Source organism: Artemia franciscana, chromosome 1, assembly GCF_032884065.1.
Source record: "Artemia franciscana chromosome 1, ASM3288406v1, whole genome shotgun sequence".
NCBI lineage: Eukaryota > Metazoa > Arthropoda > Branchiopoda > Anostraca > Artemiidae > Artemia > Artemia franciscana.
Window position 1 is genome coordinate 47,018,309 of NC_088863.1, and position 25,762 is coordinate 47,044,070.

Genomic DNA, 25,762 nt, shown 5'->3' on the forward strand with positions numbered 1-25,762 from the left:
TGAATAAATAGTTTACCATTATGACCGTAACACCCCGAAAGTATCAGTAAATGAAAAATCTTGTTTTGCCATTTTGCGTTTGAAAATCAATCTCTCACATTTTCATAGGCTGATTAGCTTTCTTTTCTGTCCATAAAACACCTACTAAGAATCTATTTGCTTATGCTTATGCAAATTCACATAGCTGAGCTTTTGCACAAAATAAACCGTTTTTGCCTTTATGGCAGATTTCAACCGGTTTTAATTACAATTGCATGTGCCTTGATTGTTTGATGATTTCGGTGAAATATTTTACTCGCCTTGAAATGACACAGCATACGCTCGATTAATGGATATTTCTTCTGTGCTTGGTTTGTTTTGATGGGCGTTTTGGGACTGAAAAACCTCTTTCTAACTAATATATCTATTACGGATTGCCTCTCCGTAGTACCATAATATTTGTAGGCTTAAATATATTATGATTCGGAGGTAATATGCTTGAGACTGTCTGTGCGGGATTTCGACTCTTTTTGATAGAAAAGCATCGTCACGTGCTGAAAACCATGTTGTGACCAAGATGGGCCTAGGATTGCGCAAAGGCTCCATTCAACTGAAGGTTTCAGGAACTTCTTGCTGTCTATTTCTAAGCCGGCTTAAGCATTTCGGTGTAGACCTGAAAACATATGCTGGTCTCCGTCCTGCACTGGTTCAAGGACTATTGCTTTTGCTAAGGCTAAAATAATTTCAATGATTTAAAGAATATGAGAATTGCAACTTGGAGTGTTGTGACGTTAAAAATTAACTATGGTATTAACATTTCGACTGAAGAATTCATACGCTTCGAACTGGACTTGTTATGTGTTTCAGAAACCCATGTCCTAGGGGTAGAATGCATGAAATTAAGTAATATTGAACTTTTTTACTCAGGCGGGAAGGATGGGGTACACAGACAAGGAGCAAAGTTTAATATAAATAAGCAGGTAGCTAAGTCCTGTTTATGTTGAAAATATATTATATTAATAACGAAATACTAATCACCCATTTTGTAACTAAGTAGTGCGTGGTATCAGTCATAGTAGTATATGTCCCTATAGAACTGTCTGACAGAGACAGAAGTGACTCAGATGAATTTCACTTTCAGTTGCAGGAACAAATAGATAGGATCCCAGCTATAAATATGGTGTTTTTTATTTGGAGGGTTTAACACTGAGGTAAGTAGAAATTGGTGTGGGGAAAGAAAACAGTAGTAACTACGCACTACTGTAATTTTATAGGTATAACAATCTATTTATAACCAATACAGTATTTAGTCATAAAATGGCCCATAAGCTGACATCGTATTCACGTGATGATAATACAGCTAACCTTATTGGTTGTGTTATGATAAACTGAAAGATGGTAGGATCAATAAAAGAGACTAGGGTATACAGGAGTGCTGTATTTATGTCAAAAGCAAAGATCACAATCTAGTAGTGTCTAGCGTTAATTTAAAACTGAGATTTGGGACGGGTTACTACCTTCCGGGAAGCTAATATACTGCTTGACTCCAAGATGAGAATTGGAAACTTGATGAGGAATAAAAATAAAATAAACACAATTATATGTGTCCAGAAATTAATTTTGGTTGCAGATTTCATAAAAAGTGTAAACAATTTAGCGAAGTGAATTAACCTTTGGGAAGTTGGGGCTATTGTCTTATTTACGTCTTTTGGGGAATGGGACCCAATGCAAGAAATTGGCTATTTTTTTTATTTAATTTCTTATAATGAAAGAGCTAATGGAATAGTCAGATCTCTAGAAGAACAGAATACAACCTGACCTTTTCAGGTGATGTGAATAAGAGAGGCCCGCTCTCCCAAGAAAAAAACTCGTCGTCAGGACAGTTACAGGAAGTGGTCATAGGATCTCAGACAAACTTAGTTGGAAGTAAGACTACGCGCTCAAATTCCTTTTTTTTGTTGGGGAGGTGATGCTCATTTTGGCCTCTATGACGATGGTTGTCACTTAATTTTAGCACTTTAATAGTTACAAGGGGGTGCTATCAGATCATAGTGAGAGTTGTACAGGAGTAAGAAGTTAAAAAGTAAAACGGTTAAAGATACAAGATAAGTCAAAAGTCGTAAAAACATTAGTGCGATCACGGTAATAAGAGTGCCCCTTTTCAATTTACTTCGTAAACGTCAATTTGTCTTACATTTTTATAGACTAAAGTTATGGGAGGGCTGCCAAACCAACTCTCATACCCTTTTAGTTGCCCTAATATCACACACATCAGAAAACAAGTTTAGGGAAACGCGTTTTCTATGATATAGCTCAAAATTTAATCAAGCAAGCCTCCGCGGATGAATCACTGACATGATTTTAAAATACGAAGCTTTATAGTAAAAAAGCATCTGATGAAAATATCCAAGGATATTGATCGTGGTTGCTGCGGTAGATGCACTGTAATGCAGGACAAATAATGAAATATAGTAAAAAAAAAAAAGAAAAAGATGAATGAAACTACAGGAAACTTATGGTCTTTTTCTTCCAAAACAAGGGAAATTCCTTGGTTTGAAGGAAAGTAATTTTTTTGCATGGGAAAAACAATGAATATCCTTTTTTCCATTTTCTCTTTCTCCACAGCTAGTGGGGCATTGGAATATCATAGAGAGCTATTTAAGGGTTAATGTAAAAGGGAATTGCTATACCTACTCGGTTTTCTAGTGAATAGACATAACATTTGAATAAAACCAATTATTTGGCAAAAAGCAGCATTTTTACATGAAAGATGATCAATAGTTCACATATATTCATAGTTCACAACCATAAATGAAATAAAAAGTACAAGATACAAGAACAAAGTCATACTCTGTTGAGGAAGAATAATGCCATGTTCTGGGGAAGAAGTTACAGATTGTAGCAGAATGTTGAGGGGAGTGCTGAACTAAATCAAAAGAAGTTATATGCGTACAGGTTGTCAAAAGGGCGCAACCCAGGAATGGCTGAGTGCATTAATTTGGAACTGTGAAGAAATGATGAGGTGTACGATCAATTGACTAAAGAGGCAAGATTTGCGCGCTAGAAGCAAAAAGTTAAGGAAATGTCGAGGGGAAATTTGAATTCCCCATTCACAATATACAATTTGGATACACATTCCAAAAGGGCGTATCAGCAAAATGTTTAGGACAGCTTACTGTATCAGTTGAAAATTCCTAAGAATCATGAAGGGGATATTCAACTGACCAAAACGTAACTACTGCTATTGTTAGTGTTAATATTACTAAAGCTTATCATGTTAATGCAAAACTTTCAGGGACTGTAGATCGTGGTGTTGGACTATATCAAAACATAGTGTATATGCATGTAGGCTGTCAAAAAAGCATAAATAAACTTTTCTGGAAATGGCATTAAGTTTTATTTTTCAGAAAAACTTGTATGAGGTATACAACTAGATTAAACAATACTACGTAGGCTACGTCCAGATTTTCTAATGGACGTGTACTATTAAAAATTGTTAATAAATTTTCTTCAACAGATAAATGGTAAGCCAAACTATGAATTCTTGTAGAAAAAAACCGAAAAGGTTTAAAATTCTCTATTTTTTTCTAATGAAACAGACTAACAATAAAAAACGAACAAGAATTAATTTTAAAATTTTTTATAAAATAGTGTCGGTATATGAAAAGGGCAATCTCAAATAGTGTTTAAATAAGTAAGCCACCAGGGATAAATCTCTCAGATGGTTTTGATATATCAAGTTTTATTGTAAAAAAGCATCTGATGAAGATATCCAAATATAATGGTCACAATTTTTGCGGTAGATAAATCATAGTAAAGGAGGCACCACGGACCATAGTAACCAAAAATTAGAGAGAAACACCTAATAAGCTCACCATTGGAATCGCCTTAGCCGAAAATCCCCTACAAAAAAATATACATTCTTTTCGCTTAAACAACAAGGAAAATCCCTTGGTTTGAATGCCGAGAAAAATCATTTTCTTTTTTTTGCATGGGATTCACCATCAACGTCCCTTTTTTTCATTTTCTCCTTCTCCACAGCTAGCGGGGCATTGGAACATCATAGAGAGCAGTTTAAGGGGATGTGTAAAAGGAATTCGCTGTACCTACTTTCTTTTCCAGTTAATAAAACGTAATATCTAAAAAAAATCAATATTTTTAGGAAATACATAGACTTTCATGATCAATGACGTTCTATATCGTAGTTCTTAACCAAAAATAACGTAAAAAGTACAAGGTACAAGAACAGGGCCATACTCTGGGTAGGATGGTGTGCTACATCAAACCATAATGTAAATATATCTAGGTTGTCAAAATAGCATAGATAAAATTTTCTGGGAATGAAATTAGGTTTGTTTTTCAGGAAAACTTGATGAAGCATAAAACTAAATTAAACAAAACAATGTATGTCCTGATTTACTAATGGACGGATATTATTAAAGAATATTGATACATTTTCTTCAACATATAAATAGTAGACCTAACTATGGAATTTTATATAAAAAAAATGCTCATACTTCAATTATTATTATTAGAAAGGCGTGAAAAAATTACTAACGATAAAACAAATGGTTGACAAATTTTTATTTGGATAATATATATTTTTTATGCTTGGCACCAATTTGTAATCAGTAGACTAATAAAATTTCATAAGCCAATTTTGGTGGCAAATTTCGAAAAAGGTGTAAACCATTTAGCGAACTGAATAAACTTTTATGGGAAGTTGGGGCTAAATCTTTTGAGGAATGGGAATCAATGGACAAAATTCGACTTGTTTTTTAAGTAGTTTCTTATGTTGCAATAGCTAATGGAATAATTAGGCATTTAGAAGACCATAACACAAACTGACCTTTTTCAGGTGGGGCGAATAAGAAAGGTCCTTCTAAAAACTCGTCGCCAGGACAATTACCGGAATTGGTCGTCGGGTCTCATACCAACTTAATGGAAAGTAAGCCTACGTGCCTAAATTTCTCTTTTTCGGTGGGGGAGAGGCTGATACTCATTTAGGCCTCTATGACAATGGCTAGTATCTTAATATTGTCATTGTAACAGTTGCCAAAGGGTGCTATCGGATCATAGTGAGAATTTTTCAGGAGTGAGAAGTAAAAAAGTAAAACGTTAAAGATGCAAGATAAGCCAAAAGTCTTTAAAGCTTGGTTAGATCATGGTGATGACAATGCCCCTTTGTCAATTTACTTCGTCAAGGACGATGTGTCTACCATTTTTATAAACTAAAGATGATAGTACAAAAGGATCTGATGAAGATACCAAAAAATAATGATCGTACAACGGGGGACGAACAACAAAGAAAGAACAACGGACTAAAGTAACTGGAAAATAGCATAAAAACGCTAATAAAATGCACCATTGGAATCGTCTTAGCCGAGAATCTCGTACAAGAAACTGACTTTTTTTTGGCTTGAGTAACTAGGAAAATCCCGGTTTTTGAACAATCCTTGTTTGTTATCGTCTCTTACAGAGATCTATACACGTTAGTGAAAGAAATAAGGAGCTTAATGAATATTATCATCGTATCATTTACAAAAGAATCAAGTTTGCCAAAATCTATTGTCAAAGCCAAAACTCGAAAGCCTTTCTGGATATTGAGCCCTGATTCAAGGAATAAAAATAAGGCTAAATTTTGGCTTCGGATTTGGATCTATTTTGGCTTGCCTAAAAGAGGTGTTGTTTTTTGAATAAAGCAGCAAACTAAATTTCAGTACTAATTGCATCTTCGTTCACCGTGGTACAAGGGCCTTAACATTCCATATAGGCGAAGAGAAGGCGCCGAGGTTATTATCTGTGATAAACTTTCATGTGATTTACCTTTCCCTATCCTCCCTTAAACATTCGTGAAATATAATTCTTAAATTTTTTTCTGCAGTGAACTATGTCGTCCATTTCTGCTAAAGCATATAGTGGATTCATTGAATTCATTGCCTACCTTCTTAGAACGCTGTAAAACCAAGTGAAAATTTATGTGTCAAATAGCTATTTTATTAATAACATATTAATTAACATATATTAATAACATTTTCTTTGTTTGTTTTTATCATATAGGAGAAAGCCTATACTTTCATAAATGTGTAATAAGAATTATTTCGTAGTATAATTTTCTCCGTAAGAATGTGCTTCAACTTCCAAGGTTTCCACTAATTCATTAAAAATAATACCGTAAATTAACTTATTATGTGACGATTAAGAAACACTAAAACCTGTCTTAAATGGACACTTGATTAAGCGGAATCACGTTTAAACTCAATAACTATAAAAAAAAACCTTGACCCTCTGAGTTTTAGAAAAACACATTCTTATTTCCCTTTATAAAGTGGACATTTTCTAGTGTAAGCAAAGGTGCGTACTAATTACAAGTAATTCGTACGGAGAAATTATATATTATTGATTAATGAAATAGCCATAAATCCTTCTGGTGATATATTTTGTTTATGTGTACGTATTTTCTAATATTCACAAACAAAGATTTTGCAACAAAGTTTAAGCAATTAGACTGTTGAAACAGAGCTCAATTTTAACTTTGCTGTGAAAATTCTTATTCGTAGGAGCCAAAAGTGAAATCCAGAACAGCGATACTAGCACACCAGCAACACTGATCTATTCTCCCACATTTCGAACAAATGAGCAGACTATCAAGGCCAGGAATAATTTTGTATCTATATATCCATATATTTTTTTGTTGAAAACAACTCCATATTTTATTTTTATTTTTTGACAGCACACTGAGATTTTCTGACCGAAAAACAAAAACAAAAACAGTCTAGATAGGTCACAAGTTTGAGAAAATTCGTTTAGAGCTTTAAGTTTGGAAACATATTTTTCATTTAAATTATGTTTCCCATGGTGGCTGTATCGAACCTAACGTTACGCCATGACATCAAGAAGAAGTCTACATTATCTGCAGTTAGAAGACAAGCAACAATGCTGATCAATATATACAAGTCTGCTGTTCTCCAAGTGTCGGGTCTTCCGATATCTAATCTATATATATAAAATAAGTTGTCTGTCTGTGGATGTGTGGATGGATGTGTGGATGGATGTGTCAGGTGACGTCACCTGAAAAAACTGGATTAGGTGACGTCAAAACTGAAAAAACTAAAAAAAGGCAAAAACTACAAAAAAAACTAAAAACTAATAAAAAAAATAAAAAGCTAAAAAACTAAAAAAACTATAAAGGTAAAAACCAATAAAAAACTAAAAAAAAAACTGAAAAAACTAAAAAAAGGCAAAAACTACAAAAAACTAAAACTAATAAAAAAAAGTAAAAAAGCTAAAAAACTAAAAAAACTAAAAAAACTAAAAAAAGGTAAAAAACTAAAAAAAATAAAAAATAAAAAAAACTAAAAAAAAGGAAAAAACTGAAAAATAAGCTAAAATAAAGGTAAAAACCAATAAAAAACTAAAAAAAAAAGGAAAAAACTAATAAATGACGACACTCAAAGAGAAAGCGACCAGGATAAAAAACTAAAAAAAAAGGCAAAAACTACAAAAAAACTAAAAACTAATAAAAAAAATAAAAAAGCTAAAAAACAAAAAAAACTAAAAAAAGGTAAAAAACTAAAAAAACTAAAAACTAAAAAAAAACTAAAAAAGGTAAAAACTAAAAGAACTAAAAAAGAAAAAAATAAATGACGACACTCAAAGAGAAAGCGACCAGGACAAAAGGAATGTTCGATTAGCAATCAACAAAGCACCGGGACACAGGGAGTATAAATGACGACCAGGACACAAGTAAAAAAAAAAATTAACAAAACTAAAAAGAAGGTAAAAACTACAAAAAAACTAAAAAGAAAAAAAAACTAAAAACTAATAAAAAAACTAAAAAATCTAAAAATCTAAATAAACTAAAAAAGAAAAAAAAAGGAAAAAAATAAAGGAGAAAAACAAAACTAAAAAACGAATGTATATACAGACCGGTACACCGGGATACAAATGACGACCGGGACACAGGGAATATAAATAACGACCGGGACACAGGGACACAACTACAACGGGGACACCGGGGGAAACAGGGGGATATAAATGACGACCGGGACAAAAAAACTAAAAAGAAATAAAAACTAAAAACTAATAAAAAAAACTAAAAAATCTAAAAATCTAAATAAGCTAAAAAAGAAAAAAAAAGGAAAAAAATAAAGGAGAAAAACAAAACTAAAAAACGAATGTATATACAGACCGGGACACCGGGATACAAATGATGACCGGGACCCGGGACACAGGGAATATAAATGACGACCGGGACACAGGGACACAACTACAACGGGGACACCGGGGGAAACAGGGGGATAACCTGACAATCTATTTATATGCAAAGACAATGGGACAGCAAAGAATGTTGTATATTCGCAAGTTTTACGTAGTTAAAACCATATATATATATATATATATCTATATTCACAGGTGGGACATAGGGACACAACTACAATGGCGCGTAACTATTATGGCGCGTAACGACTTACGCGCGCGGGGGGGCTTGGGGGGGGGCGCGAAGCGCCCCCACCAACTAGGTGTTGGGGTGGCGCGAAGCGCCACCCCAACAGCTAGTATAATATATATATACGATTTGCATAGTAACATTTTACAATATAAATAGATTTAGTACATTAGGAGGTATTGAAATATCAAAAGGACCTCAGATTTTGACTTGGGTGAAAAGGCAGAGGTAAATCTCTTGATATTTTTCACTACAAGAGCAACATATCTGCAAGATCACTGAAAGAGCTTAGTGGAATTCAAATGAAACTTTTAGATAGCGTCTGGGAACAGAGAAATGGACTTCAAATTTTTGTTGGGGGAGTGGATAAATATGGTGTGATCGATTTAAATGTATTGCAATGCAAGCTGCTATAGGAACTAGAACTTATTATCGTCTAATTAGCGAGATAATTCAAAAGATATTAAGATATACAAAGTTATCAAAATAGCGTATCTGCAATAACCCTGGGAACACGTTTGGGGAGTGTTAGGGAGGCCAAATGAGCTTTAAATTTTGGCTTTCTGAGAGAGGGAAGAGAAATATAAAATGTTCTCATCCAAACTCCCTAGACGCTTTTGGCACTACAATCCTCTATGGAACCCATATTTTATTCATGGCGAAGTAGCAAGGTAAATCAAAAGACTTTGTTTGTTGCCAGGTGACAAAAAAAAATGTCCAGTCACTGGGAAAGGCTTTGGGGAATAAGTTGGCAATTTCAAGCAGTGTCGAGGGAAGTAGGAAAATGGATATCAAGTTTTGAATTTTAAGGAGGAGGCTAAGGTGAAAGGGACTATGAGAACCTTTTAGACCAGTGAAAATCTTCGATTATTCCAGATGAAATTACCGAAAAATTTGGGAGACAAAAAAACGAGGCCTTGTTTCGGTTCTCCAATCAGCTTGAATATGAAGATCATAAGACTCTTGTAGAGGTCCATTCCTATGCTGAAAAAAGATTTGACACTAATTTTGGTTTTGTTGGTTTGAGATGCCTGAACATAGGCCCAAATTTTTAATTTTGCCGCTGATAGGTTTTTAACTTATAGGACATCTAGATAAGGTAAGATGAGCCTTATAGAAAACAAATGTATTTTGAAGATTGCCCAACAATTGCCAGAAATGAACAGAAATAACTACAAACACGAATAATGCTACCCGCCCTGTAAGCCTTCTAAACGCCAGAGGGTGGAAAAAATCTTCAAACATTTTCAATTTGTAATTATAGTATTGAGCAATCAAAATTACTGAGACTTGGAGAAGTTAATATAATTAATTAAACAATCAACCATCAGTTTGCTTTCATCAGTTCTTTCCAGTGAAGTTAATTAGTATGGTGATTATTTTTTCTTCAGTCTTTTTGACAAGGAAAATACACAGGGTCGAAAATAAATACCAAGAAAAGCAAACGCCCCTGAAGCCCTTTAGAAGTTTTGAGAAGGAGGCAAGAGAAGAGGTAGCATCACGTGAGCCTAGATTAGGCTTGTGCTTTCAATTTTCTGTTATGGTGTTGTTATGACAAATAAAAACACGCAGCTCGAAATAACATTTACTTTTAGCAAAGCGCAAAGGAGGCTTCAGCCTTTATAAGGTTTATGGAGTGGTTGTCCTACTCCTGTTTGCAGTAATTGCTATTCGTTTTGTTTTGATTGTTCATATTTGAGTAATTTAGTATATATTTATTCATCTATAGCAGTATCATTTACTTTCACGTTCGGTGTGATTTTTCGTTATGGGGTTCATTTATTCATTGATAGTAATTTCTTTTCGCTTTAGTCTGAATTATTTCTGCTCGCCTTAGTTTTTAATATGGCTAGTTACTTTTCTTTGAGAAACTTATTTGTTAGAAGAAGTTTGAATTTTAATTTTTTTTTCTTTTTATCTAGTAAGAATAGAAAAATCGATCGAGAAAAACAACTGCATCACAGTCTAAATTAAATGCTATCAAGTTGGTTTTCTTAATAATCGTAACATCAATGTGCATTAGCTGGTCTAATAAGTAATACATTAGAAGGTAGAAACAGAATAAAACAAACTTTTATAACTTTATTGATATTTTGCAACAAAACCTTTGTTCACTAATTTACTAATAAGTGAATTTACTAAATTTACTCTGAAATAATCTCTTTTTTCCATTAGAATCCCTATTTGTCCCATTATATCCAAAAATATTTCCCTATTATGGTCTTTGGTACATCAAAAACTGGAGAAACGTAACTTAGAACTTATTTAATGGATGCACTGTACAAAAATTCGAAAAAAATATCAAAATAAATGTCTCAGGCGTCAAGGATAGGAAATTGGAAACAGTATCCTGTTTTTCCCAAGGGCACAGCTCTCTTATCATGATTTGATTAGCATAATATAAACAGGAACATTGCAAGTACATTCAAAAATAAAACCATATTCGATTTCATATTATTTAGTAAACAAAACGCTTCAAGACAGTAACGTACGTAGAAGAGTCCTTCTAGCCCGCCCCCTGAAATAATCAAAATCTTTAAACTTTTCTGTATTTTCCTACAGTTGTCTGATTTTTGGAAGTTTCAGGAACTTAGCCCCCTAACCACAAATGCGAGCTGTCCGTCACCTCAAATGTATTTCTGTGGAGACGTCTATATTCACAATTTAGTAATATAACTGTACATATATTCAAAATATGATTATACTAAGCACTTTTAAACCAATTAAAAGAGTTTTAATCAACATTAACGAGACTTCACCGGACAAAAGTTTTCAAACAGAAGTGTAGCTTAACAATTGATAAATCAAATACACATAGCATGGCTTATACCTCTTACAAATATTATCCCTCCAATACTTGATTGACGTCTCTTATATTAGAGCTGTCTCTAGATGTTCAGACTGCAAGAGTTTTTATGCATAGTGGAATTTAAGTTAGTCATCATTGAATATCCACTGGGATATACTCCGACCAGTCATACAGTTTAAAAGTTTAAGCATCTCTTACACATTTTTAGTAAATTTTTCCGCCTGCATCTAATTTATCAATGGTATAACTGAAACTAAAAACCACAAATACTACCTAAGTAAAACGGGTTGGACCGACTTGGCATTTTCTTGGAGCTTTTAAGTGACCTTTTCACTAAAAAGGCCCTTTCAACATTTTATTGTTTAATATTTTTATTTGGCAAAAAACTTAACATAAAAAACGACTTTTATTGTACCATACCATTAATAAGCATGTTAAGTAAGAGTGGATGAGCTTCAGCCTCGTTGCAAGTTAATGTACTTTTTCAACATCAAGAAATATATATATATATATATATATATATATATATATATATATATATATATATATATATATATATATATATATATATATATATATATATATAGAACTAAAGTAAATTAAAGTTATAATACAAATTTATCAAATTAAATTGGAGTGAATTAAAATTACAATAAAGTAAAACAAATCACAAAAAAAATCCAGTCAGTAAAGAAATACAGAAAATTAATGTTAATCTTGCAAAACATTTCTAGGTTGAGACTGTGAAAATATGTCACTATTACGGCTATCTTTAGCTAAAAAACGCTCCGTCTCTTTACCTCTTAAGGGATTTTCTGGTATCACTGTTGGACAACGATCGCGATGGTGGTAATTCACATGGATTTATATCACATTTTAGTTTAGAACTTAGCTTCTCAAGCCCAGCAAGCTCTATTGATTGGCCCAGTCCTTTTTTTAGTACCTAAATATGTTCAAGATATTTTGAGTTATTATATTTCTTCCAAAATGCGGTTTATCCGCTATTATCACCTAATATAATTCGTCAGAAGAGGAGCTTATGATAATGCATTACTTTACAATTTTTAGATGTCTCAAAAAGCATTCTTTCCACGAAAACCAAAACATTTTTTTTCCATTTCTTTCTTGTAAAATCCAGGCTTTACAACATAGCCTTTTTTTTATTTATCGACGAAAACGTAACCCCTTTCGTGGATCTCCAATGTCTTGGTTGTAGAACACTAAAGTGGAAGATTTTTAGAATTAAAAACACAGAAATATTTTACTGATAAAAATAACTGCAGATGAAGAAATCGCTTACTTTGCTTCGAGGCTGTCTTTTTTATTAATATCTTGAAGATCTGAAGCAACAGACTGAGATTTTCAGATAATAATGTAACAATTTGAAATATTTGTCAAAAATTTTGTGAGTTTTTTTTCCAACAACAACACAAATTTAATTTTTGATTAAATTTTGTTGATCCACAAACTACATGTTGAAAATCTATTCTCACGTTCAACAAAGCTGTAACAGCTGTAGTTTTTGTCACAAGGAAATCCCACACGGATCGGGGTTTAATCCCACAAGAGGTATAAGTAAAGTTACACTTTACAGCAATTTTATAGCCTAGATAGGAGCATAAAAATTCAACACATACAGAAGTTATGGCAGTAAACATTAAACTAGATACCGGGAAAATATAATTTATCTATGAACTATGCCATAACGTAGTCTTCACGACCATGGTCCTTCTTCCTCTGAATCCTCTTCCCTTGAAGGCCTTCTGAAAAAAAATGTTTTGTCAAATATACACATGGAGCATTATATAATCTATTGTGTACAAGAAAGCACTGAAATGCGTGAATACAATTAGAGGAAGAGCATCAAATCGATTCAGGAAAATTTGTAAAATGCAAAATTTGAAATACGATGGAAAATTTGTAAAATGCAAAATTTGATATACGATGGAAAATTTGTAAAATGCAAAATTTGAAATACGATGAAAAATTTGTAAAATACAAAATTTGAAATACGATGGAAAATTTGTAAAATACAAAATTTGAAATACGATGGAAAATTTGTAAAATGCAAAATTTGAAATACGATGATCTAGCCCTTTATAGTTAGATACACTGGCCTTCTAGAGGCCAGGTGCCAAGCAGATTTTGGAGACAAGACAATGCTCTTCATGCATTTCTTGAAAAAAAGACAGGTATTTGAAGAAAGAGCCATTTTATGTGATAACAACTGGCCATTTAATTTGACATTTTAGCTGATCACCATTCATCTTAATGCCATAAATTTGAAACTGCGGGGGAAAAGCGAATTATTTACAAGTTTATTGAGTGACATCCATACAATCAATCTGAAGTTAAAATCGTTGGTCTCCCAGATAGAAAGTTATTATAGAGCCATTTTCCACACTTAAGGAGGTAAAATGGGTGTGCTGCGGATAATCACAATTTGGCGAGCACCACTGACGCATCTCTTTAACCCAAGATTCGCCCAAAAAACCCTTAAAAACGTGAAAATTGCGGCCCCTAAAATCCAACTTTTACATTTCAAAATCCCCCACTTAAACTACTAATTTTTTTAATGATATAGTTTTTTAGAGAAAACTGTCATTCTTGAAGGATTGTTATACAAAAACTTAACTTGAGCGTACACAGCAGGGATTAATGTGCAGACAACCCTCTCCCATTTAAGAAAGCTCTCAATTTATTAAAGTTGGATTTAAGATTGTCCTGCATTCGGTTTCATTTACTCTTGTAAAAAAATCCATAAACCTAAAGATCTTAATTTTGATTAAAACTGGTAAATAAAAAGAACTGGCTTTTTATGCTGATTCTAAATATACAAAATAAATAAAATTTGAATTTACCCGTCGCTACTGATTATTATAGGAAAATTTGTACAGTTTTGGAAAGACATGGCAAATACGCTATAGAAATTACACTATGAAATTCAATATGTATGATAGCCTTAATACAGAGGTACCTGCTTTCTATAACAAAACGATTATTTTTATTTTCCCGATGCATGTGTGCTTTTATGGGTGATTGAATAGAGATAGTTGTCGTAGATTATGTGAGAGGACCCCGGATAGGACCAAAATATTCTCGGAAGAAAAATTTGAGATAGCCAATCTAATTAGAACTACAAAAAATTTAAGTTTTATAAGCACCCACTTCCAGAGACCACCGCATGTGTGTTGAAACAGCTAATCCTAAAAACTCTGATACAAAACACAGGACAAAAAAAAAATTAAGAAAAATTACGGACAGTGAAAGAAAGGAAAAAATTCAAATACTCAGCTGATATTTAGTCTCAGGTATCGCTACGGTCCGATTTGAATGAAAATAGACTGAAATCTACCAAGAAAAAAATAAAAGACAAAATAAAACTACAAAAAAATTATATACAAAGATGTATAAGAGGGGAAGGCCATTATGCCTCATCTGGCAATATCTTCGTGGAACAACATTACCAAAATAAATCTTAAAATTGGCAAGTGGATTTAATTTTTTTTTTTTTTTTTACTATATATATATATATATATATATATATATATATATATATATATATATATATATATATATATATATATATATATATATATATATATATATATATATACATATATATATATAATAAAAAAAATTAAATTCACTTGCCAATTTTCAAGATCTATTTTGGTAATGTTGTTCCACGAAGATGTTTTGTTAGCTAATACAAATTTATCATCTTAAATTTACTAATTAAATGTTTAAAAATTGGCAATAAATTTTTACTAAAAACATAGAATGTCAAATATGAATTAATGTCCAAAAAGTTTTTACTCATAATTGCTGAAGCTGGTACCAAACAACTGTGGCAACAAACACGTTTTGGGACTGTAAATTTAGTTTCAAATGCTTACTACGAGCAGCTTTAATCAATTAAGAAACAAAGGTTACTAAAACGCAATTGTGTGCTGAAATTTTTACCTTACCTTTTTCGTTTTTCCAGCCAATGTACCTACTTTAGCACTATCAAACAGTTCGTGGTAACTAACTGTAATAAGGAGCGACCCGGCTCAATAGTAACCGAAAATCTAAAAAATGGAATTTTTATACCAATAGTTACATCAAAAGAATCACATTCTAATGCTGATTTTAAATATATAACTTTCATTAAGATTAGTCTTACCCATTAAAAGTTACGAGCCTGAGAAAATTTCCCTCATTTTAGAAAAAAGGGGGAAACACCCCCTAAAAGTCATACAATCTTAACGAAAATCACACCATCAGATTCCGACGCCCTACTCTTTACGCTAAAGTTTTTTACTGTTTTAAAAGTAGAGTTAAGAGAAAGAGTCAAACTTTAGCGTAAAGAGCGAGGCGTTGAGGAGGAAAGCCCCTTTCATATACGGTAGTAATTTCTGTTCGTTTTAAGTTTTAATGTTGCTCCTTACTTTCATCTGAAAAAACTTGTTTTTCTGATTTAATAATGATTTAGCGACGAATGACACTATATGGCAGATAATTTCCTCCAATTGAAAGTTCCACTTTTTCATTTTATTACATATAGTCCTTGATTTTAAACTTAGAAAACAAGTTAAACTTACCTAACAGTTATGGCACCAATGAACGCACTAACTTTTGATGCAACCGTGGAAGACACACCTTGCTCAGCATCAACAGCCTCACCGGATTGCTTTCTCGATCTGACACCGGATCTGCGAACAGAAGCTATCCTCTTCATATGAATGCCCTCTTGGGGTTCTTCTGTTGACATTTTATTAAATATAGAAAAGCCCAATGAAGTATCGCTCTTTGCAGACTCCTCACTCAAGTTAGAATTTTGTCTTTTCATTGAACGAAACGAATCCCCTCCAAGTCGAATTACAACTCCATTAGGATTCGTGGTAATAGTATTTTCACTGTCTTCGTCTAAAAATGAAGAGCTAACTGATATGGTAGATGAATTTTTAGCAAATTCAGTTGACTCCCTTAAAGGACTTACTCCTCTAGATATTGTTTGTGTATGAGAATCTTGTTTCACAAGTTGTGTTTCAATGTCATCAAGTTCTGGCCTCGGAGGTGGACTTGCCTTCCAAATAATGGTATTCGAATTTTTTGCTTCTAATTTAGGATGCTCTCTTATTTCTTCTTGAAAGTTGACTGATTTAGTTGATTTCAATGAGTGACCACTTGAAAATTGGTTTTGAAGAGCCATTTGGCGATGGGCATGATTCCATGGGGATTTTGGGGGATTAACATCACATGCAGGATTATCAATGCCATATAATTCATTAGTTTGGCCACGACGAGAAAATCTCCTGTAATAGTTACAAAAATAAAATTTAGGCACAAAAGGTGGCATAGCCAAGAAGAGGAATAAGGTCTGAGCACCTGGTTGAGGGAGTAATTTTCCGAAAGACCGCTCATCTATAGTGCAAAAAGTTTAGAAGTCTTTCGTCGAGATAATTATTTCTAAATACTTTCTAAATCGTGACCAATCTATATGATTTCTTTCGCACCGGAAAACAAACAGATTTCTTATTTCGAACAATCTTATTAAAACGAACAATAATCACCGAGCAAGGCTCGTCCCCCTGGTATACATATTCTTATTATAATTTTTCTGCCGCAATTTCGTAACATTTAATGTGAAGCAATTGAGAATCTAAGAATCACTTCACTTCTGTCAAATGGGAATATCTTTCTCTAAAAGGTAAAAATCAACTGATTTGTCAACAGACGAATTGCGTCTTGAAATTCCTTCTAATTATGTTCAAGGCCTTCAACCTTCAGGGGGTCACTAATTTCAGACAGCAAATAAATTACGGAGAATGTTTAGGGTGGATTCAGGAAAAATCATAACAAATTTTTCCAAAGTCTTGAACTATCTAGCAAGATCGTTTTTTCACACGGGAAAATGGTGGTATGTCAAATATAAAAAAATCATAGGGCTGTTTTCAACAAAAAAAAAGTATATACACACACATATATATATATATATATATATATATATATATATATATATATATATATATATATATATATATATATATATATATATATATATATATATATATATATATATATATATATATATATATATATATATATATATATATACATATATATATATATATATATATATATATATATATATATATATATATATATATATACATACATATATACATATACATATACGTTTAATAAGACAGATGAAGAAGATTCTAATATAAAAAAAATATTCCTCTTTCATTTTGATTTTAGAAATGATTTTTAGATGATAGTACATGGGTCAGTTTTTAGTGGCGCGCTTGATGGTAGCACGTGACACTCTTGTCTTTTTTTTTTCACACACTTAGGTAAGTGTCAATCAAATTGGTCAGTATTCAACTAAAAACCCTGGAAAATTTCGATAACAAACGCGTAAAATCGTCCGCAGAGGGTATCTGGGGTCTAGGAGCTCCCCCCCTTCCTGAAATAATATTGCTAAATATGTAAAGTATACACTATTCACGTATTGTAATGTGTAAAGATGTTTAATAATACAGTTTTCAGAGCTGAGCTACCCCTCGCGAATGAAAATTAGGGGCGCAGAACTGAAAGCTCGAATTAGATCATTTTTGTGAATATCCATACTTTTTTATATTATAGGGATTTTAAGGCTTAAACTACTGCAAAAAATGTATTTTTCATATATTTAAGGACAATAAGAAGTTAGTAACATCGCTTTTATTCTAAAGCATTCCCTGAATTCAATTCCAGGCACGGGCTTACCTGCCAGTTGGATACGAAACACTTTTTTTTCAAAATGACTAGAGGATTTCATAAGTTTCCCACTCCTACAACAAATATGAATACAAATTAGACTATAAGGTATTTTAGAACAATTTGGAGTAGCTTATAGTCCTAGAGCATCCAAGGCTATACTAGAGGTAGTTGAAACTATAGAATAGTATCCACGTTTCGTTTGCTTCCATTGCCCTTAAAATAGTATGGATTAATTGCAAGGCTCTGTTCCTACTTTTGTTTTCTGTTTTGTTTTAATTGCACCTATTCTTTTTATATATATTTTTATTCTCATATAAGGTTCTAAGAATCCTATATTTTTGCCTAATTGATGCACACCTCCAATATTGCTCAGCTATATTTTTGCTGACTTTTAAATCACATATTAAACCACTACAAACCCTGCAAAACAAAGCTATTCGAATTCTAGATAAGTTTTTACAACACCCGAGGAGTACAGATATCCACTCTGAAACACGTACTTCTTACCTGTTTCTAGACATAACTAGACCTACGTTGCCTGGGCAACGTGAACTGTTGCAGCAACCTTTGTCCGGCTTCGCCGATTAAAGTGTTGCGAGAGCAACACTTTGGTTTTGTTTCTTCGCTATCGGTTAAATACTGAAGTTATCAAAACTATCAAAGCATTCAAAACGGCATATTCAAAGCAGAACACAATCAGTAATCACATGATCAAATTCTTCAGCGTTGAAAAAACAACAGCAAAAGAATATTGGAAGAAGGGACTAAATTGAGTTTGCAGCCAGTTGAACTTTATCCTTTTCAATCGTAGACATCGTGACGGATGGAAACTTGGAACATTATCTTTTGTAATCTAGTTGGTATTATAAAGCTATCCGTAACTTTTCAGGATCAAATACCATAGATGTGCACCAATTTGCACAAATTTGTAGCCCTTCATGAGCCTCCTCTAGCAACCGATTCTTACTTACAAGTCCCTCTCCCGTGATATACATCAAGTTTACCGGAAACAAATAATGGGTATATCAACTAGCAAAAGTTGCAAACCCCTCGTCGCTGAAGATCATTGTAGCGTAACAGCTGATTATTACTTACAACTCCCCTACATGTCTTACAATCGGGAACCAAGTTGTTCTTACCATCAATTACACCAGAACACAGATAATAGGTACACCAATCAGCAAAAGTTGCAAACCCCTCATTGCCAAAGATGATTATAAGCTAATAGTCGACTGTTGCTTGAAAGTCCCCTACATATCTGACAATTGTATCTGCCTATTTTTAGTTTAAGTGTGTACCTTACCACTGAAATTGTCAACCCCTTGAAAGTTTCACACTGATGTATCTCATGAAGGAATTTTTGTACCAAAAAACGGATGATATATAATTTGATCAGCTCTTCAAGGTCTATCGATTGCCGTTGAAAAAAAAATTCTATCTGTCTTAGTTCAAAAGTTGACTTTTTTACCGGAGGCCAACTTTCTAACACCACCACTTAAAAAGGAGCAAAGGATAAGCTCTAATTTCATTAGCAATGAGAAAACTTTTGAAGTTTAAGAGTCATATCTGATATCACTTCTCTATTGCAATCCCAAGTAGAAAAAAAAGAATGGTAAAGTCAGCTGAAATCACGAACAGAAATGGGTAGAAACAATAGATGGCAGCACTTTTTTACCCGTGGGAAAATCGCACTTTTTTGTTTCTGTAAATTTTTCTATTTATCACTCAAAGAAGATATATTGGCTGTAGGGCCGGGGAACTGCCGCATATATTTAACACTTGTAGATTTTAGTCCATCTTCAATTTGAAATTGGTGCCTGCCTGCTTGCCTGCTAGAACGGAGCTTTCCACTCGAAAGCAGAAACATGATTTGATAAAACGAAAGCTTGGCTGCACAACTTCAGATACTCCTTTCTGACATAGGCTATACAACTCCACTTCACTTAGCACATCATAGGCTCTGACTCGAGGACAAACAAAAACCATCCTTTTTGGCCCCAGGCAAGAGTTCTACGGAGCTTTCCAAAATGTAATGTCATATTCATCAATCCGGCCTGACGTCCACACTTTCCGTAAAAACCGCAAAGGTTAGACCCTTACCAGTTTCCAGGAATAAGCCAAAATCAGTGGCATAGGAAAAAAAAAAAAAAAAAAAAAACGAGACAAAACCAAAACACAATGGCTCTTACACAGAAATCTCATCTGCTATCATCTAGTTGGTTTTTTAAGATTCAACATGTACATAATTTATTTTTTGACCACAATTTAATGTCCAAACATGAAAATTCACTGATAACTAGATGTGTTAACCCGTATAAACTACCTCGACAAATATTCATTAAATAAACTTGTTGAGTTACCAAAAGCATCTTTCAAGAGACGATTAAAAAGTTATATAATGGAATCTGCTTGCAAGAACGGTTGGTAATTTTTTTTTATTTTATATTTTATTTTGGCCTCACTCCACTTACCCCACCTGAAATACTCTCATTAAAGATACTGTTTTTTTTTTGTTTTAATTGATGAAATAGTGGTTCATTTTTTGTTTGTTCTGTATCAATAAGGATTGTTAAATTTTGTTTATATGTCTTGCCCAGTAGTCGACCTTGTCTCTCCATTTGGGCAAGTTAAAGATTTTGATGAATATGAATTTTTGAATAAATGAATCTGAACCTGAATCTAAAATAGCTCAGCATTGCTTTCTAGAAACAAAGTAAATTACGGTTACGGGATATCCTGAGTATATTATTTCATTTCTCCTTTTTTGTCTTCTCTTTTTTCGCTTCCTTTTACCTGCTTTAGTAATGAGGTTCTTCATTTCTACATTGATTTAAAAGAGAAACTATCAGATTTGAAAATACGTTTATCTAAATTTATCTAACTTTAGTTTACATAACTTTCGGCTCATTAATTGTCAGGTACAAAAGTAAGAGTTTGAGCCTATAAGAAAAAAGCAAAAATGAAAAAAAAGAGCTAAGAGCTCATATGGCACTTTTGACGGGGCCAGAAGAGCCAAGAGCTCATATGGCATGAGCTCTAGCAAAATTCTAAGAATCAATGGATTGAATAAAAAGGAAAACAGAGGCTTAATGCCGGTCGGAACTTAAAATAAGAGCTCTGAGACACAAGGTCCTTCTAAATATCAAAATTTATTAAAATCCGACCACCCACTCGTAAGTTAACAATACCTCTTTTTTTTCTAACTTTTCCTCTCCTTTCAGTCTCCCAGATGGTTGAATCGGGGAAAACAACTTGATCAAGTCAATTTGTGCAGGTCCTCACCACCCCTACCAATTTTCATCGTCCTAGTACATCCAGAAGCACCAAACTCACCAAAGCACTGGACCTCCACCAAACTCCCTCAAAGAGAGTGGATCCAGTCCGGTTACGTCAATCACGTATCTACGACATTTACTTATTCTACCCACCAAGTTTGATCCCGATCTGCCAACTCTAAGCGTTTTCCAAGATTTCCGGTTTCCCCCTCCAACTCCCCCCAATATCGCCAGGTCTGATGAGGATTTAAAATAAGAGCTCTGAGACATGAGTTCCTTCTAAATATCAAATTTCGTAAGGATCCGGTCACCAATTCTTACCTCAATTTTTTTAATTTTTCTGAAATAACGCCCCCCAACTCCCCCAAAGAGAGCAGATCCCTTGCAATATGTTAATGACGTATCTAGAAATGTGCTTATTCTTCCCATCAAGTTTCATCCCGATCTATCCACTCTAAGCGTTTTCCAAGATTTCTGGTTTCCAAGATTTTGTTTCCCCCCTCCAACCCCCTATGTCCCCGGATCCAATTCGGAATGACAATTGAGCATCTGAGACATAAAATCTTTCTATATATCAAGTTTCATTAAGATACGATCACCAATTCGTAAGATAAAGATACCTTACTTTTCACGTTTTCCAAGACTACTAGTTTCCCCATCCAACTCCCCCCAATGTCACCAAATCTGGTCGGGATTTAGAATAAGAGCTCTGAAGCATAAGATCCTTCTAAATATCAAATTTCATGAAGGTATGATCACACGTCAAGTTACAAATACCTCATTTTTTTCTGATTTTTCCGAATTACCCCCCCCCCCAGCTCCCCCAAAGAGAGCAGATCCCGTCCGGTTATGTCAGCCACGTATCTTGGACTTGTGCTCTGCCCATCAAGTTTCATCTTGATGTCTCCACTCTAAGCCTTTCCAAGATTACCAGTCCCCCCCCCCAACTCCCCCCAATGACACTGGATCCGGTCGAAATTCAAAATAAGCGATCTGAGTTACGAGGTCCTTCTAAACATGAAATTTCACTAAGATCCTATCACTCCTTCGTAAGTTAAACATAGCTCATTTTTTCTAGTTTTTCAATTACCCCCCCCCCCCCCCCAACTCCCCCAAAGAGAGCGGATCCGTTCCAGTTATGTCAATCACGTATCTAGGACTTGATCTTATTTTTACCACTAAGTTTCATCCCGATCCCTCCACTCTAAGCGTTTTCCAAGATTTTAGGTTTTCCCCTCCAGCTCCCTCCAATGTCACTGGATCCAGTCAGGATTTAAAGTAACAGCTCTGAGACATAATCCTCTTCTATATATAAAATTTCATTAAGATCCGATCACATGTTCGTAAGTTAAAAATACCTCATTTTTTCTATTTTTTCCGAATTAACCGCCCCTCCAACCCCCCTCCCCTGATGGTCAAATAAGGGATACGAATATTTCTAATTTAATCTGGTCTGGTCTCTTATACGCCTGCCTGATTTCATCATCCTAGATTATCTGGAAGTGCCTAAATTAGCAAAACCGGGACAGACGGACCGACCGACAGACCGACAGAATTTATGATCGCTATATGTCACTTGGTTAATACCAAGTGCAATAAAAATCTTCGGAAATGAGTTGAATTTCAAAATATTTATGAAACTGAGTAGCGTTAGTTTAAAGAGGTCACTATGTAGTTAATCGGACCTCTTTTGAATTTTGTACTTCGGCTGTAGTGCTGATGCCTACATATTTTAAACACGATCAAACGAGAAAAAACATTTATAGACAATACAAGAGAAGTTTTGTATAACTATTCAGAATTAAAAACAGGATAAATTTTTAGAATTGGAGTTAATTTCCTGTAACTTGGAGTTTCAGACCAACTGATGTGCGTGAATTTAACAAGAGCCAAGAGCTCATATGGCACTTGTGACGAAGTCGGAAGAGCCAAGAGCTTCTTCCTATGAAGTTTCATTACGATCTCTCCACTCTAAGCGTTTTCAAGATTTCCAGTTTCCCCCTTCAGCCCCCCCCCCAGTGTCACCAGATCCGGTCGGGATTTAAAGTAAGAGCTCTGAGACAGAAGGTCCTGCTAAATATCAGATTTCATTAAGATCCGATAACTTTTTCGTAATTAAAAGAAACTCATTTTTTCTAAAATCTGGTCGGGTCCCTGATACGCCCACCAACTTTCAGCGATCGCTATATTGATCACGTATCTAGTTTCGGATCTTCTTCATATAAAAATTGCAAAGATCCAGGATTCAAGCCTGAAACCTCTCGCACCCTCAGCGAAAATCATACCCCTAGACCACAAGCCATACTTTAAAAAGAACTATCATTTGTTTTATGGGCTCACTATCTTGTTAGCTCACTCTCCCCCCCCCCCCCAGATGGTCGAATCGGGGAAGAGACTATTTCTAATTTAGTCTAGTCTGATACCTGATACACCTGCCAACTTTCATCGTCCTAGCTTATCTGGAAGTGCCCAAACTAGCAAGTCCTCCCAACTCCCCACAAAAGAGCCGATCCAGTCAGGTAATGTCAATAACGTATCTAGGACACGTGCTTATTCTTCCCACTAAGTTTCATCCCGATCTCTACACTCTAAGCGTTTTCCAGGATGTCCTGTTTCCCCCTCCAACTCCCCCCAGTGTCACTGAATCCAGTCAGGATTTAAAATAAGAGCTCTGATACACGAGGTATTTCTAAAAATCAAATTTCATTAAGATCTGATCACCCGTTCGTAAGTTAAAAAAACCTCATTTTTTCCAAATTTTCAGAATTAACCGTCCCCCCACTCACCACCCCCCCAGACGGTCGAATCGACAAAACGACTATTTCTAATTTAATCTGGTCAGGTGTGTGATACGCCTGCCAAATTTCATCGTCCTAGGTTATCTGGAAGTGCCCAAATTTTCAGCATTACGAAGGATGTATTTTTCGGACTAAAATCAATTCCCCATAACGTGAATTTTTAGATCAATTCAAAGCTTACGAAATAAAAAAAAAAAGTTAAATTTATTTTTTTTGATTATGTTAGCTTTGAACTCTTAAAACGATTAATTTTTCAAATTCTAGACAGAATTGCTGAATGCAGCCAGTGAACTGTTACTTGATGCAGGAACTTAAGATAAAACGGACGAAATCAGACATAAAAAAAAGTCCAATCGGTATGAAAAACACAGCAATATGAGCCAAGCATCGTGTTGTAAACACTCGAGATTAAAAAAAACTTCTCTAAAATAAATTAATTATAGTATCAATAGAAGATTGTTATGGTACAGAAATTACCCTAAATGTTTATAACAAGGGAGGGTGTTAAATAAGGCATAAAGGGATAGAAAAGGGATAAAGACAATATTTTCTCCCTGAAAATTGTGAATTAATCGTTCATTTTGACCAACTGAATTGTCTGCTTTGTCCTTACTGACCTTTCTGTCACTAGATACCATCCCTAGCATCAAAAACCATGGATCATCTTACTTAATTGTTATGATAGTAGGGCCATCATGCCTAGCAGAAGATGTCACTAATAAGGATAGGATATATCTGCCTTTTCTTGGAGTTGGGCCAACGTTTAAAAAAGGCTAGTCTTAAGATCTGAATAAATAGTTGGACTTCTTAGAATCTTGGGGTCTCTTGAGGCTATTAGGTTGTAAAATATCCCCCTTTTTCACTAAACATGTTGAAAATCAGTCTTATAATTCCCTTAATTTTTCATTCGCTTTTTCTTCCCCCTCTAAAAGAAGATCTACACTGACTTATGAACGTTTTTAAGGAGAAAAAAAAAAATATGAAAAAAACGGAGCTGAATTGCGTCTTTTAGACTTAGAAGGACAAAAAACTAGCTAAGGCTGATCGGGTACCCTATCTAATATTGGTATACATTTTAAATTCCTGGTATACTCCAAATTTGAAGAACATAGGAAATTGATAAAAGAGGAACTCAAATTCGTGGTTCCCGTATAACCTAACCCCCGTTATACTCAACCCTTGTTTAATTCAGCCCCCATATAGCTCAACTCCGATTTGAATTATCCTTTATTATCTTTTTTTATCCTTAATTTGAACTTGATTCAACTCAAACCCCATGCTACTCAACCTCAGTTCAATTCGACCTCTGCAACAGGTTAGGTTGAACGGGGGTAAATTTACCGCGGTTCACCTCATCTAAATGAAACAAGTTTATAAAATTAAAGTAACACCAATAAATTCCCTATTTTATACTCTTCCCAAATACCAGGGTCATTATCCTGAAGATTCACCTCCTACCTCCCTGATGATCCAAGACATAGCCCTAGGATATATACAGGCCTGTAAAAAAAAACTTGATGAATCCTTATTCTATATTTGTAGCAGGTTTCTATTAATCAGATTATCATGCCTTTCTCCGTTGTCATCCACAATTTTAAATCACTTCAAATAATACTTTAATCAAGCAATAGTATTAGGATCTCTTGGCGGAGAGGTTTTCACCAGTTCAAGAATGCAAGAAAACAGTATCAAACAGTTC

General features: G+C 34.1%; 1 protein-coding gene across 6 annotated transcripts in view; it reads right to left on the reverse strand.

Moving 5' to 3' along the window:
- Nucleotides 1–10,678: 10,678 nt before the first annotated feature.
- The window catches only part of LOC136030681 (uncharacterized), a 152,292-nt gene continuing 137,208 nt past the window's right edge, over nt 10,679–25,762 (reverse strand). For all 6 annotated transcript variants that reach the window (XM_065709762.1, XM_065709757.1, XM_065709751.1 and 3 more), the window contains 2 exons: nt 15,824–16,537; nt 10,679–13,000 (listed from right to left, as the gene is read on the reverse strand). In XM_065709762.1, the coding sequence (XP_065565834.1) occupies nt 12,952–13,000; nt 15,824–16,537 (763 nt within the window). In that variant the 3' untranslated portion in view covers nt 10,679–12,951. The remainder of the gene's footprint in view (nt 13,001–15,823; nt 16,538–25,762) is intronic.